The sequence below is a fragment of the Trichomycterus rosablanca genome, chromosome 13 (genome assembly GCF_030014385.1).
Source record: "Trichomycterus rosablanca isolate fTriRos1 chromosome 13, fTriRos1.hap1, whole genome shotgun sequence".
Lineage (NCBI taxonomy): Eukaryota > Metazoa > Chordata > Actinopteri > Siluriformes > Trichomycteridae > Trichomycterus > Trichomycterus rosablanca.
In genome coordinates this window covers 490,587-505,886 of record NC_086000.1, presented here as the reverse complement: position 1 = coordinate 505,886, position 15,300 = coordinate 490,587, and the positions used below count along the sequence as shown (strand labels likewise).

The window sequence follows — 15,300 nt, the reverse complement described above, 5'->3', positions numbered from 1 at the left end:
TTAAACTGGAGCTGATGGAGAAGGAGACGTACGCACGAGACGCTCGGCTCATCCGAGGTGAGGGGTTCGAACCCTTTACGTGTTTTATCTGGGTGATGAACCTGCGCTGTATCGAGAGTCGCTGACGGTCCCCGCTGACGGTCCTGTGTTTGGTTCTTTCTCCAGGCGAGAGATCTCCGTACGGTCCGTCTCCACTCGGCCGCCCTCCCTCTGAAACACGGCCCTTCCTCTCACCCCCCACGCTGATGGACGGCCCTTCCAGAGTCTCTCCACAGTTTCCCATGATGCCTGGCGGCAGAGGTGACACTTCTACATAGAACTACAGTTGAATGACTGAGTCGAGACTGTAGTGATTCTGATTCAGTAATGATTTGTATTTTGTTGTGATTCTGATTCAGTAGTGAGTCATATGTAGTGATTCATAGTGAGTTAGCAGTGATTCATATTTTGTATTGTTTGTGATTCAGTAGTGATTCATTGTAGTGATTCTGATTCATTCAGTGTTTTATTGTTTTGTTGTTGATCACTCATCACTACCCTCACCTCTCTCTCTCTCTCTCTGCTCTCTCAGCGCCCCCCGGTGGTGCGGCGGAAGGTGACCACCCTGAAGGCGGCTCCCCTACGTGGGAGAGAGACAGAGAGAGAGAACGGAGGGCTCTCGGGCCCCCAGGTACAGTGATCGGCCCCCTGCTATCGACCCCCGACACACTCCTAGGATCTAGCTCGTAAAATACTAACAATATAACGGCACCGAGTCTTCGCTTAGAATTCGGATAAATGTTTTAGATCACCACAACTGAAACCACAAGTTAGTTTTAGCTTATTTTACTTACTGTGGTTCGCTGGAGTCCTACAGTCTTAGCAGATATAAACCTAATAACCGGTGCTCTACCGGGGAGCGAACAGCAGGTGGCATCACTGTATTTCCAAATCCCATCATCATCACCTTCGTCGTCATGGTTACCTCATCGTTATCATATACGTCACGTGTTTTTGAGAGTGATGCTGAAATTATTAGTGAATATTTTATTTTTTATTGTGTATAAGGTCCAGATCCAGGTCTGGTGTTCAGAAGACCCCCATCAGCTCCGTTTCTGCGAGGTCCTCCTCCTCCGCCGGACGTTTACTACGGAGAGAAACCTGGTAAAGCATGACGTCTGTGTTTCAACCGTCACTATGTGGCCAGAAGTATTCGGACGCCTGATCGTGAGCTTGTCGGACTCATATTTTGTAGTGATTCATATATTGTAGTGATTCTGATTCAGTAGTGATTCATATTTTGAAGTGATTCTGATTCAATACTGATTCATATTTTGTAGTTATTCATATTTTGTAGTGATTCTGATTCAGTAGTGATTCATATATTGTAGTGATTCTGATTCAATACTGATTCATATTTTGAAGTGATTCTGATTCAATACTGATTCATATTTTGTAGTGATTCATATTTTGTAGTGATTCATATTTTGAAGTGATTCTGATTCAATACTGATTCATATTTTGTAGTGATTCATATATTGTAGTGATTCTGATTCAGTAGTGATTCATATTTTGTAGTGATTCTGATTCAGTAGTGATTCATATTTTGTAGTGATTCTGATTCAATACTGATTCATATTTTGTAGTGATTCATATATTGTAGTGACTCATATATTGTAGTGATTCTGATTCAGTAGTGACTCATATATTGTAGTGATTCTGATTCAGTAGTGACTCATATTTTGTAGTGATTCTGATTCAGTAGTGACTCATATATTGTAGTGATTCTGATTCAGTAGTGACTCATATACTAGTGATTCTGATTCAGTAGTGACTCATATATTGTAGTGATTCTGATTCAGTAGTGACTCATATACTAGTGATTCTGATTCAGTAGTGACTCATATTTTGTAGTGATTCTGATTCAGTAGTGACTCATATTTTGTAGTGATTCTGATTCAGTAGTGACTCATATTTTGTAGTGATTCTGATTCAGTAGTGACTCATATATTGTAGTGATTCTGATTCAGTAGTGACTCATATATTGTAGTGATTCTGATTCAGTAGTGACTCATATTTTGTAGTGATTCTGATTCAGTAGTGATAAACTGTCCTAATAATTATTGATTTATTATACCTGGGACTGTTGTGGCTGAAACGCATGAATGCAGTAATTACCCGGAGTAGGTGCAGCGCAGCCTAGGGACTCTGGATCAAACCTTTCTGCTCTATGATCGTCTTTTTTCCCTCTTTCAGATCTATCGTTCGGTGGGAACGGTGCAGGGGGCGAGCAGAACGACAGCCGAAACGTGAGTATAAACAACAGCACCAAAAGTATGTGGACACCGGGCCTAAAGATCCCAAAATCCACACTGTGTTTTTAGGTGTTCCTAGTAAAGTGGCCGGCGAGGCGCTTCTCTTCACCCGTGTTGTTTTTATCTGTGGTGTGTTTACAGAGTTTACACTCCATGCCAGCCGAAATGCGCCCCCCTCCGGACCTCCCCCCGGATCTGAGGATGGGTCCTCCTCCGTTCCCGCCCATGGACCCCAGAGACCCTCGCTTCCCTCGACGGGCGTTCCGACCCGACTTTCCCTTCCCGCCTCCACCCATGGGCAGTAAGTTCCACGTCGCGTCCTCACACTGTGATTATGGATTATAGTTTGGATGTAGGCATTGAATGAGAGGCACAAATTCCCACACTCTTGTAGAAAGGCTTTATAGTCGAGTGGCTGATACTCAAGCAGAGGGAGGAACATGAATATGTGGTTTTGGAACGGGAAACTCATTTTAGGTTGGGTGTCCTAATACTTTTGACCACAATGTACATGGAACAGTGGTCTCTTACCAGGGTCAGGAAGAAGTAAGAAGCTCCTGATTCTGCTTCTCCACAACAGCCTGTAATCCCACAGTAACGTAAAGCTTGCTCGACTTGTGTTCCTGCACCATAACGTTCTCTTTCTCTTGGTGTATCTTACTGACTGTACCTGTGTGTTTTTACACCCCAGTGCGAGGACCGCTCCCTCCTCCTGGAGTTTTTCCCAGAATGCCTCTCCCTCCACACATGGTGTTTCCACCCATGAGACCTCTGGCTGACCACGGCTCACCTGAACCTCCATCCAGACCTTCACCTCCGGGCAGCGAACAGCCGGCCGAGCTTCCTCCTGCTCACGACGCCATCTGATCTCCACGTCCGTCCCTCTGATGTTCCTCAGGTCCAGTCTAATGTTCCTCAAGTCTGATCTCCACATCCTTCCGTTCATCAAGTCTGATGTTCCTCTATTTTGATCACGTCTATCCCTCTGATGTTCCTCAAGTCTGATCTTCACGTCCGTCCCTCTGTCCATCAAGTCTGATCTCCTTGTCCATCAGGTCCGATCTTCATGTCTGTCCCTCTGATGTTCCTCCACTCTGATCTCCACCTCCATCCCTCTTAATGTTCAACTCCGATCTCAACGTCCATCCATCTGAAGTTCCTCAAGTCTGATCTTCACGTCCGTCTCTCTGTTCCTTAAGTCTGATCTTCACGTCTATTCCTCATATGTTCAAGTCTGATCTCTACCTTCATCCATCTGTTCATCAAGTCTGATCTCAACATCCTTCTGTTCCTCAAGTATGAGGTTCCTCAAGTCTGATCTCAATGCCCATCCATCTGATGTTCCTGAAGTCTGGATGTGGAGATCAGACTTGAACATCAAAGGGATGGACATGGGAGATTTGGCCTGAGGAACATCTAAAGGATGGGTGTGGAAATGTTCCTAAAGACTGGATCCTTTTGGAGTTCCTCAAGTCTAAGGTTTCTCAGGTCTTTAAGGTGCGAGTAGACGTCGTGGGATGGGTTGTTCCTCCTGTGTAGGTACAGATGGAGCCTCCTGTGGGCGTCGGCCCGGTCTGGTGGATCCATGATGCTCCTGGTTTGTGATCTGAACGATGACGTGTGTATATAAGTGAATTGTACTGATCCGGTGTTGTGAATAATAAAGATTTCTGTATAAATACGGTGTCACTAACGTAGCGCTGTACGTCCTGTCTGTATATTTATGGATTATGATGATGCCTGTAGGTGGAGTGATCAGAAGTTAATAAAGATCTACAAACCTGGAACTGCTCATGTTTCCATCGTCTGGTTGAGAAGTGAAATAAACACCACGTTCATTTTACCCTGAACGTAGTAGAACGGCCAGGACGTTCCTGGTCTCCTGTTCACGTAGACGTTCTCAGATGGGTCCTACTGCGCACGATTACTTTAGTTCTTGACATCTTACCTAGTTCCAGCTCTGATCTCTAATGATAGTGTCCAACGAGCCCGGCTATGCCTACAGAAGTCACACACAGATCCAGCAGAGTTCCCATGTTGACCCCAATTAGAACATCAGGAGATCTTGAAGAGATCTTGCTGCTCAGATCTTCTCCAGTGTCGGAGAAGAAGCCCTGCAAAACCCGAGTGCCATTTTATTGTATATAGGATTGAGATTATATAGCTGGTGTGTACGTGAGAATGTGAGCCTATGTCCAAGCGTAGTGGGATTTTAATAGTAGAGCAAGTTTTGGGAGGGTTGCATCAACTGTGGACAAGCGATCCCCCTCCAAAAAACAACAAACATAAAAGATGTGTGGCATGGCCTCCTAATAACGTTAGAACCCACGGTCCCATCGTGCCACCACAACAGCTCTACAGACCTGAGGCGGTGCTCTGTGATATCTGGGACCAGGGTGTTAGTAGAAGATACTATAAGACCTGTAAGTTGCGAGGTGGTGCTTCCATGGATCAGACTTTTGTCCTGCACCTCCCACATATGCTTGATCAGGTTGAGATCTGGGAAACTTGGACGCCAAGTCACCACTTTGAAGGAATTGGTGCAGTGTGCTACCATTAGTGAACACCGAGACCACGAAGGGCTGAACGTGATCTGCGACGTCTAGGTAGATGGGACGGGTCAAAGTTACGGTCAAAGAATTTCAGGACCTGAGGTCTGCCAGCAGGACGTCCCAGAGCACCATAGTGCATCCTGGTGCATCTCCCAACACTTCAGACCAGGCCGCCTGCTTCTAGTGCTCCATGGTCCAGCTCTAATGCCTATTGTAGGTGCTTTTGATGGTGGACAGGGGTCAACTCTGTTGGCTTGAACCCGAGTGCTCACACTCAGCAGTAGTGAGCAGGTGTGGTGTAACGCTAAGACCAGAGTTGCAAGGGTTCGAGTCCCGGGCTGGGCTCACCAATACAGAAGGTGCCTGGCGATATCTGAACCTCGCCACTTATGGGTAAACCCTTAACGGGGCAATTGGGTGTGTCTGAGGTACAAAGTACCATCACTGAATCAGACCCCACTATAAACAAGACGCCACATTTGGGCCCTTAAAGAAGGCCCTTAACCAGAAGGTGCCTGGTGTTACGTAAACCCGGCTATTGGTGAGGGGGCACGTATCGGTGCAACCTTGGTGTCACTCCCAAGCCTGGGTAAACCCTTTAAGGGCACAACTGGGGGGCATCATAAACAAGACACCACATTTGGCCCTTGAGGGAGGCCCTTAACTTGAAGTTAGTAAGCTTAGAATGTATGAGGTCACGAGTGTGTAAATGAAAATGCTGCAACAGTGACACCTGCTGTAGTGGAGGAAGAACAGCATGACCCTCCATAAGCCGCTGAGCATCCACCTCTTGCAGACGCAGGCTCCCTGGGAACCGGAAATGACTAAACTGTGTGAGAAATGTGGAGATAAAGAGGCTGAAGCAGAGAGACGCGTATTTTTATACTTTTATTTACTGATTAAAAGAAAATGCATTCATTCATTCAACATCGATTGATATTACGATCCAGGCTGGTTGATGGATCGTATCAGAGGTTCTTCTCTCTTTGATCCAGGATTAAAATCTCTCCCCGCCTGGCGTGGTCACACCCGCGCCAGAAGGACTTCCTGTCCGCCGACGTACGTATAAAATCCAGCGGCACGTGCCGAGCGGAGGCCGAGGAGCGGCGGGACGCACCCGCCCCAAAAAACAAACAAACAAACGATGACGATGGTGAAACCAAACCCTCCTCGTTCCTCCTTCTCCTCCAGGAGCAGAAGGAGCTGATGAACGTTCTCAGGGTTCTTAAACAGAACCGGTACTGAGGTGCAGATCAGGAGGAACGTCTACCATCATCAGATCACATCACCATACTTTATATAACATCAACCGCTGGGTTTAGCGCCGGGGATTCGCGTCGTGCTCGGAGTCCCGGCGCCTCGTAAACCGGCGGCCAGCCGAAAACGCTCTGCGCCGTCGTGAGGTCAGTGAGGGCGGAGCTAAAGCTTCATTTGATCAGCCAATCACAGTCTTGATTGTCACAATATTAGCATTTCGTTCCCATTTCCATTTGATGTTAGCTGGCTAGCGAACGTTCTTATTGTGCTAACTGCTTCACGCTTGCTAGACATCATGATTGAAATGACTAAATAAGCAGCGAGCAGAATTTTAGCTAAATTAGCCTCAACCGACTGCACTTAGCTACCGCTATATAGAATATCAACGACAACTACAACAATACAGAATACAATTTAGCACTTAGCATAACGTTAACATAGCGTTAGCCGTCTGATAGCAGTTTAGCTAGCGTGAATACTGGACGAAATTCTACACTAACGCAGTTACACCAAACGTGAGCAAACTAGCCCGTGGACTCTGATATGAGCTAGCTAGTTTTCCAAACGTTGCTTAATTACACGATGACTCTGTTCAAACACGTCGCTAGCCAGCTAGCAAACCTGGATGCTTCGTTAGCTAGCTGCACGTCAGCCGGCTGTTCGAAATGATCGCTTACGTAACGTAAGCCAATTGGAAATATCGTTGTAGTGCAATTGCTTGCGACTAAACAGCGGCTAGATACGCTACGTTTAATATCTACAGCTAGCATGGTAATGCTAATGTCAGTTAGGCTAGCTTTGCTAAGCGAAATCCAGTGCCAAGTTTAAGTCTTGTGATGTCATAATTCCGTTCTGCGATTGTCTGATCAAAGTAAGTTGCGCCAAGCTCCGCCCCAAAATCACGGCGCATTGAAATGAGCGCCGCTCGTACAGCGCTACGTGAACGTTGTGGTGAAAGATCGCTATCTATCGCTAGCCTGAATTCGTGATATAAACCGTAACGTAGCGGTAGTGCACTGCCGAAACCTGTCAGCACTGCCAGTTCAATTCAGTCGTCGTGACGTTATACGTTAGCTAGCGTTATACGTTCGTGCAGGCGGCCCTGATTTAAAACAAATGCACAACATTCGTACCGCGTATTTAATAAGTGGGGCGTCGGCCGGTCTCACAGAGACCACGTCTGAACCCGCCGCGCGGAGTCCAAAGATCCCAGATCGTAAAATAACAACAATAATAATAATAATAATAATAACGATAAGAACCAGGAGAGGAGGAGCCAGCGGATCGATCCCTGCTTTCAACTTGCATAGTTATTAACCTGGTTCTAACGCTAACCAGCCGAGAGAGAAAAACAAACAGCTAAAAGGAACCGAGCGGCCGGTTCTAGCGGACGTGAGCTCGCCGAGCGCTCAGAATCATAAAAGCAAAAACAAACCGAGCCGGAGCTCTTCACCGCTCTACAACCTTCCAGCGATCATGCTAACGCTAATTCTAAAAGCCGCCACGCCCGCCTCAACCACTAACAAACCGAGTAAAAGTAAAAGTGAATCTGGTTGCAGGCCGTGTCCCGACTCCCGGTGGAATGTTCCTCACGCGCGCTGTAGCAGCAGAGACGGTCCGACACAACCGACCTCGTCACCAACACTCGCTCTCACAGTCAATCAGAACGTCTGCAGGTCGAAACCCCCAAACAGTCACGCCACCGCCGCCGCCGCCACTGGTCCCCGACCCGGTGAAGGACCAACCAGCAACACTCCCACTTCCACCAGGTGATCTGATGTTTAAAACAGAGCGCTAATCAGTCCCGCCGTCGCCACGCCGGTGTCGGTTTGCATAAATAAGCGCTTAACACAACATTCCCATCACACCATAAAACGGCGGCGGTAAAGAAGCCTGAGCTAAACCTGCACGTCATCAGCACGCACCCTGAGAACGGCTACTTCCTGTCCTGACGCGCGCACACACACACACACACACTTTAAATACGCTAAGATTTAGTTACACCCTGCTAGCGCTACACAACACACCAACACAACATGAAAGCTAGTCTGGATTTAGGCACGTCATGAATGTGCGTCGCCTCGGCGTCCGCGTCCCTCCGCCGGGGGTCGTATGTTGGCGTGCGGTACCGAGACAGGAAGTGGAATCTCATGCAGGTAACTCATGCACACGCTGCCAACCTAAACTTAGCATGCATGGGGCCGCATTTCACACCCGAGACAATGAAAAACAGGCGGCGTGTCGGATACGGTACCGCCGGGACACGGGAGGCTCCTCCGTCAGGGATGTGCTGATAATCACAACTGTGATACTGATGAACAATATTCTTACCATGAACGTTTTAGGGTAGCTGTGAACACACAAGGGGTCCATCAAGGGGTCCACCAAGGGTTGGTTTAAGGGGTCCACCAAGAGTTGGTTTAAGGGGTCCACCAAGAGTTGGTTTAAGGGGTCCACCAAGAGTTCTATCAAGGGGTCCACCAAGCATCCTATCAAGGGGTCCATCAAGAGTTCTATCAAGGGGTCCACCAAGGGTTGGTTTAAGGGGTCCACCAAGGGTTGGTTTAAGGGGTCCACCAAGGGGTCCACCAAGCATCCTATCAAGGGGTCCACCAAGCGTTCTATCAAGGGGTCCACCAAGGGTTGGTTTAAGGGGTCCACCAAGAGTTGGTTTAAGGGGTCCACCAAGAGTTGGTTTAAGGGGTCCACCAAGGGGTCCACCAAGAGTTCTATCAAGGGGTCCACCAAGAGTTCCACCAAGGGGTCCACCAAGGGTTCCCTGGGTACACAATGTTTCCTCTTGGAAGAAACATCAGAATACCAAACACAAGTTCCACCATCGATTTAACGTGGTGGTTCTTGGATCTTCTTCTGAATCAGTTCCTCCAGGAACTCTGTGTTTATGAGGAACCACAACCGTGTAAATGGACGAATCAGAACACCCCTGGTGCTAGATGGAACATTTTCAGTAGGTAGATGCAGCCCATGTTATTGGAAGCACACTTCTCTTGGTGGATCTACATGATACCTTCTCTAAAATATTCAAGAAGAACCTAAGGGGGAAAGATGGACCAGTAAGGTTCTTGATCGAACAATTTTTCTAAAGGAAACCTTGGTTCAAGGCTGTTCCAAACATCCACCAACCTTAAGCCAGTCGCTGTTCTTCACTGAGGCCTGAAGTTCTACAGAGACAAGATGCTTGCTGGAACCTTTTGGAGGTGCATTTAAGGTTCCTATTACGTCAACATGATGGATTTCAACGTTCCTCAGCTTCCTGAGCAGCTTAAACCCTGATCTACTGAAGGTACCGGTGATGCCTTCAGGCTGCAGGTTATGGCAGCATGTCGTATACCAGCTGCTGGCATTCTCACCATGGGGAACATTGTGGTGGCATCTCTGTTGGAAGCTACGGAATATCAGCACATGCCTGGTGGAGACCAAGACGCCTCGTGGCCTCTCAGGGGGGGAAAAGACGACGTCAATAATCGCAAAGAGCTAAAAGGTCAAAATATCTCCGAGGTTCCTACAGGAGCAACACGGCCGAGCACGAAGCGCCGGATTAGTGATGTGTTTAAGGTTCACGTGGTAACACCAGGCAGGTCCAGAGCCAGAAATAACGTTTAATAAAAGCATCAATCGGGCGGAGAGAGAGAGGAGGAACTTAAAAGCAACACAACGTTTTTGGAAGAGCTCAAATCTTCTCAGTGAAGATCTTCTCCGCTCGGAAAGGAACGCAGATCCTGAGACGTGGAGATAAAAATAACCAATCACTTCACTGAACTTTCTGCGGATTAAATACTGTCGACCAGAACACACCCCACCCACCCCACCCACCCCACACACCCCACACACCCCACACACCCGCCGCCCGGCTGTCGGGGTCGGGATTTACACCCTATAGAGACTCCAGCGGAAAATCGGGACGCTTCAAGGTGACCGTGACCCCTCAACCTGAGACTTCTGAGTCCGGAGTTTGTGCTGAGGGACTCGACATCAGCCGGAGCGAGGGTGTGTGTGGGGGGGGGGTGTAGGAAGGGGACCGGTGGGATCTACGTCCCCTAATACAGCACGCTCGGTGTCGTCATCATCATTACCGGGCGGCGATCGAACTAATCACGGTCGGCGCCCGTCGCTCGGCTGGAAGACTCCGAGACGGATCCGACAGTCTGAGGTAACTAAGGAACAGAATCGGAACTCAAAACGTCCTCTGGGCCCCGTCCGGTCCGGTCCGGTCCGGCGCTCACTGATCCCACGGCGAGAAGCGGGATTATACAGAGCTATAAATACCCAGCTAATACTGGCTAATCAGATACACACCGTTCACTCACACAGGAGGGACACGAACCCTCAAATCAAACCGAGGAGGAGGAGAAGCAACCAACACAAAGGATTACAGAAGTGTGGACGTTTGGAAACGGGGGGGGGGTAAAATCACAAAGGAACTTTAAAAGAAGAGCGACGACGTTCCAGACGCTCGTACGGGAGCCGCGGGTAACGTCAGAACGGAAGAATAAATAATCGAGAGATACGAGAGCGCCAGAATAAAAGCAGAGCGGAGGCGGAACAAGCGTGTCAGCGCTCCGGATTCAGGACAGATCTTCTCTGGAACGTTTAGGGTTCCGGATTCTGTCCGATACAGATACAGCCACCAAAAGAACTACAGATTTAATTATAGAGGGTCCACAGGGTCAGAATGAACCTGGGCAGGGGGGTGTACGATAAATGATAGTATAGCAGATCTAAAGAGTCAGAGTGAACCTGGGCAAGAGGGCATAAGGGGCGTATGATGTATATGATATATGATATTGGGCGTATGATGTACATGATATACGATATGAGAGTATAGAGGGTCAGAATGAACTGGGGGGTGTACGGTATAAAAATGAGAGAATGGGGGGTGTATAGGGTCTAAATGGTAAGAATGAACCTGGACAGGATGGGGGGGGGGGGGGGGGGTTAAATTAGAGCATAGAGGGTCAAGGGCCAGAATAAAGCTGGGCTGGGGGGCGTAGGGGGGTGCATAATATAAAATGAGAACATGGGGGGAGCAAAACAATAAGAATGAAACTGAACGGGAGGCATGGGGGGGGGGGGGGGGGGGGGGTTTGACAGAGAATAAGAGTATGAGGGGTCTGAAGGGTCAGAACGAACCTGGGCGGGGGGGCATATTGGGTGTAGGATGTTAAATGAGAGTATGGGGGGGGGGGGGGGTCTGTAGGGTCAGATTTAACCTGGTTGGGCGTAAGATCTGGAGGAGGGTATGAGATTTACTCCCACTGTAAGACATGAGAACAACAGCAGAAGCACAAGCAGAAATTTGGGGTGAAATGAGAGAACGGGGCGGAGTGTGGGGGGGGGGGGGGGGGGGGGGGGGGATAAAAAGTGCCATCAGATCAGATTGAGGGCTGTAACTGTAGAAGACAGACAACCATCCTACAGGATACACGAGGATAAAAGTAAAAAGGTGGAGGACGAGAGTCGCGGGTCTGAACCGTGTCGATGAGAGGGGGACGGGGGTGTAGACGGGGGTGCGGAGGGTGGGTTCGACCTCCCGCCGGACATGTGACCAGCATCACACGGCACAAATTCAGACTAGGAGACCGAGGAGGAATAAAAGGGCGTGGTGCGGCGGGGCGTGGCCGGAGGATCTAGCCGCTCTGGCTGAAGCTCTGCATCTCGCGGTGGAAGTGCAGCGTGGGGTCGTCGACGACGGCGCCGTCCTCGGCGGTGACGGAGGGGTGCCACGCCCGGCCGAGCCCCAGCGACACCTCCTTGACCAGCGTCTGCATGGGGTCTCCTTTGGAGAACAGGGCCTGGTCCGGGTCTATGTGGACGCACTCCTCCGGGACGTCCAGGACGCGCAGGGTGGAGCCGCGCAGGCGCGAGATGGCCACCAGGTTGTGAGACCAGACCGTGTAACCTAGAGGAGGCGGAGAGAAGACGGTCACTGTGCTCTAGGTGCGAGTTTATCGTGTTTTATAGATTTGATTCACATGGAACTGAACTGATGAGTCCTGATCAGGGTTGTGGAGGTTCTAGTTTCCCTGGAATCACTGGGACGCCGGTCCATCGCAGGACCTCGGTCATGAACCATCCCCCCCTCAAACACAGCCAATCAGAGCACACCTTTTACCCCAAACGACCACCAAGAGGCTTCCGGAACTCCAGTTGGACTTTAGGGTTAGGGGCCTCGCTCAGGGGCCCCATCAGTGGAAACTTGTGGAGCAGTGGTGAGGCTCGAACCCGATCACTAATCAAGTATCTAAAGCGGCGAGCTATCACTTCATAGCTTCTAGATCTCAGCACGAGGTAACAGTGAGGATTTCCCTCAACCCTTGGCTGAGACCACTGTTCCATGTGCTTTGTAGAACCGGCCCCGATTTGGTGCTGATGGGAAACTGGTCAGCAAACGTTAATGGTCTGTTTATATAAATCTATAAGATAAGGAGGTGTTTATTTACCGTGGATGACGAGCACGGCGAGATGCACGCAGCGCCACGCCAGCAGCACCAGCGGGTCCTCGTTCCTGTTCCCGCTCAGGTCCGGGAAGCGGCCGTCGTCTCTGGCCAGGACGAAGTGCGTGAGGGTCTTGGGGTACTGCAGCGAGATGCGCTCCAGCGCGGCGTCGCTCGGCGACGAGTTATAACCGTCCACGTGGATCCTCTCCAGCGGCAGGCCGGGCTTCAGCGCCCCCTCCAGGACCTCGTCGCTCACGTCCAGCGCCATCAGGAACACACGCAGGTCGGGGTTGGCCCCCGCCAGGGCCCTGAGCTGCGAGTCCGACGGGCCGGCGTCCGGGGCCCGGGTCTCCGGGCTGGCGCCGTTCAGCAGGAGGGACAGGCGGAGCAGCGGCGCCCGGTTCGGGTCGGTGAGCAGCTGGCACATGGGGGCGGAGAAGTCGCCGAAGTCCAGGGCGAGCGAGCGCAGGTTGGAGAGGCGCTGCAGTTCGGGCGGCGGGAGCAGGCCGGGCGTCTGATGGTCCACCAGGCTCAGGTGCTCCAGGGTCTCGGCGCTGGGGTTGGACAGGGAGGCCAGGGAGCGAGGGGTCGCCACGCCCGGCATGAACGAACACCACAGGCACTTCAGCTGCCTGCTGTTGGACAGGAAGTCCTCGAACAGCTGCTGGATCCTGGGAAATAAATGATCACGTTTCATTTATAGTCAATTATTAATATACACATGATGCACACTTACAATACAATACAGATGAACTTGTGGGTATACAAGTACTGACTGTAGCTAATCAATTAACCTGAGAGCGCTTTATAATTACAACTGATTCGATAACTAAGCTTCCAAATATCGGTGTAGTTTTACTGCCCGCCTGCAGGAGGCGCCAGCTTCACTTGTTCATACAGGTGAGCTCAGCTAACTGCTGATAGAGGAGACAGTCACATATATGTTGCTTTAAGGGCCTTGCTCAGGGGCCCATCGGTGGAAACTTGTGGAGAAGGTGAGGCTTAAAACTGCAACCTTCTGATCACCGATCAAGTAACTAAAGCGCCAAGCTACCACTTTTACACTAGACAACAGGGTAAAGTTCGTCCAAATGGCTCCAGGCCGTGGATGGCCACTCGTTTCAGAGCTTCTGGAGGAGCCATGAGGACCTTCTCACCCACGCTCCGAGAGCTACACGTCAGGGACTCACTCTTTCATTTTCTTGCCTCCCTGGTCGACCTGGCTGAGGTCCTGCAGGACGTCGTCCAGCAGCATGAACGTGTCTCCGTACAGACTGAGCTTCTGCATGTTCCTGCACACACACACACACACACACACACAATCACACACAATCACACACAATCACACACAATCACACAAAATCACACAAAATCACACACACGTCCTTATTTAATTAATACGTCTGGGTTTGGGTGTAGAGGAGCTCTGACCTAACTCTGTTGAACACTATTGGGATGAATAGGAACTCTGAGTGTGAGTCAGGCCTTAACAACCAACATTCGTGCCTGATAATTAAAGAAAAGTTTCCCAGAAGAGTGGAGACTGTTAAAGCCACAAAACTGTATGGCGTTGGAATTAAAAGCTCAACAAGCACATACCTTTCTCTGGGTCTGAGACCATCTCAGATGGACCGAAAGAGAGTGGGTCCACGATTCAGCTCATTCTTGGAAAAACTGAACATCAGGTCCATCCAGACTGTTATCAACGAAAGATGCAAAAGCCAAAATCTGTCCTGGTATGTGGGGGCATCAGTGCCATACAGCATGGGTGAGCTGCATATGTGTGAAGGTACCACTGATGCAGAGGCGTATTTTGGGGTTTTATTTCAGCAAGACGATGCCAGGCAATAGCGTGGCTTCTTAGAGACAGAGTGCATGTGCTTGACCGGCCTGCCTGCAGTCCAGATCTGTCGGCTATTGAAGCTGTGAGAGAACGGAGACTTAATGTGTTTCTATTTACAATAAAACATTGGAAATCAATTCTTTCTACTTAAGGATTCATGTATTTCACTAATGTCCCATCTTTTTTGGAAATGGGGTTTGAATAAGACACTGCTGGAGGTGCCGGTAGCTACGATTATTATCATGCATGTGTTGACTGGTAGAGGTCTCAGTACCTGTTGTTCCGGAGCTGGTTGAACACACTCTGCACCTGGTGCAGGTAGGTAAGGGTCGCGGTTCTGCAGCCCTCCTCGCTCGGCGGCTCGGTCCCGGTTCCCTCGGGCGGGCACAATTCCAGCTTCAACTCCCGCACGAACCAGCCGAACCGGCGCATGAGGAACTCCAGCCGCGGCGCGTCATCCTCCGGCGCGGATCCCGGTCCAGTCGCGCCCGCGATCCCGGTTCCGACACGCAGCGTGAAGCGGCTCCAGAGCGCCGGGTAGAAGACGCACTCCCTCCAGCGGGAGCACACCGAGGAGGCCCGCAGCCGGTCCCGGTCCGACAGGAACGAGAAGATGTGAACGATCAGCTCGCTGGGTAACGCCGAGGCCCCGACACTGCCGCGCAGAGCCATGGCGGAGGAACCGGGCACGATAACCGCTCAGCCGATACACCGACGCAGCAATCAGATCGGATCCGACCGTGATCACACACACGCGGGTAAATAAACGAGCGGCCGAACGCAGAAAGTCCGATAACAGTTCAGTAAACACAAATCCGAGCTGTGCTGCTTCTCTTTCATTACTACCGGACACCACCATGTCTGCTCTTATAGGGGCGCAAAGCACAGCGAGCTGC

At 50.2% G+C, this 15,300-nt stretch overlaps 2 protein-coding genes across 6 annotated transcripts in view; one reads left to right on the top strand and one right to left on the bottom strand.

Moving 5' to 3' along the window:
- Window positions 1-4,081, top strand: part of mia2 (MIA SH3 domain ER export factor 2) — a 21,320-nt gene extending 17,239 nt beyond the window's left edge. For 3 of the 4 annotated variants that reach the window (XM_063007771.1, XM_063007773.1, XM_063007774.1), the window contains 7 exons: window positions 1-57; window positions 166-300; window positions 572-670; window positions 1,048-1,143; window positions 2,236-2,288; window positions 2,436-2,595; window positions 2,986-4,081. The exon at window positions 1-57 is cut by the window's left edge and continues 17 nt beyond it. In XM_063007771.1, coding sequence (XP_062863841.1) covers window positions 1-57; window positions 166-300; window positions 572-670; window positions 1,048-1,143; window positions 2,236-2,288; window positions 2,436-2,595; window positions 2,986-3,161 — 776 coding nt within the window. In that variant the 3' untranslated portion in view covers window positions 3,162-4,081. The remainder of the gene's footprint in view (window positions 58-165; window positions 301-571; window positions 671-1,047; window positions 1,144-2,235; window positions 2,289-2,435; window positions 2,596-2,985) is intronic. The other variant, XM_063007772.1, reaches the window with a different exon arrangement.
- A 244-nt stretch (window positions 4,082-4,325) lies between these two features.
- LOC134325368 (F-box only protein 33) lies at window positions 4,326-15,170 on the bottom strand. Of its 2 annotated transcripts, none has more exons than XM_063007540.1 (4): window positions 14,679-15,170; window positions 13,752-13,853; window positions 12,565-13,232; window positions 4,326-4,408 (listed from the first exon to the last, which is right to left on the bottom strand). In XM_063007540.1, exons 1-4 carry the CDS (start codon window positions 15,074-15,076, stop codon window positions 4,350-4,352), a joined length of 1,227 nt encoding a protein of 408 aa, XP_062863610.1. In that variant the 5' UTR covers window positions 15,077-15,170; the 3' UTR covers window positions 4,326-4,349. The 2 variants fall into 2 exon arrangements, with proteins under 2 accessions (XP_062863610.1, XP_062863609.1); XM_063007539.1 differs by lacking the exon at window positions 4,326-4,408 and adding an exon at window positions 11,498-12,023.
- Between the last annotated feature and the right edge of the window lie 130 nt (window positions 15,171-15,300).

Bases quoted from the DNA above. Each gene is read 5' to 3' on its own strand.
- LOC134325368 (XM_063007539.1), bottom strand. From the start codon at position 15,076: ATGGCTCTGCGCGGCAGTGTCGGGGCCTCGGCGTTACCCAGCGAGCTG. The intron at 13,854-14,678 runs GTACTGAGACCT...GTGTGTGTGCAG, and splicing joins AACCAGCTCCGGAACAACAG to GAACATGCAGAAGCTCAGTC. The intron at 12,024-12,564 runs GTAAATAAACAC...CGCCTCCTCTAG, and splicing joins CGCCGTGCTCGTCATCCACG to GTTACACGGTCTGGTCTCAC.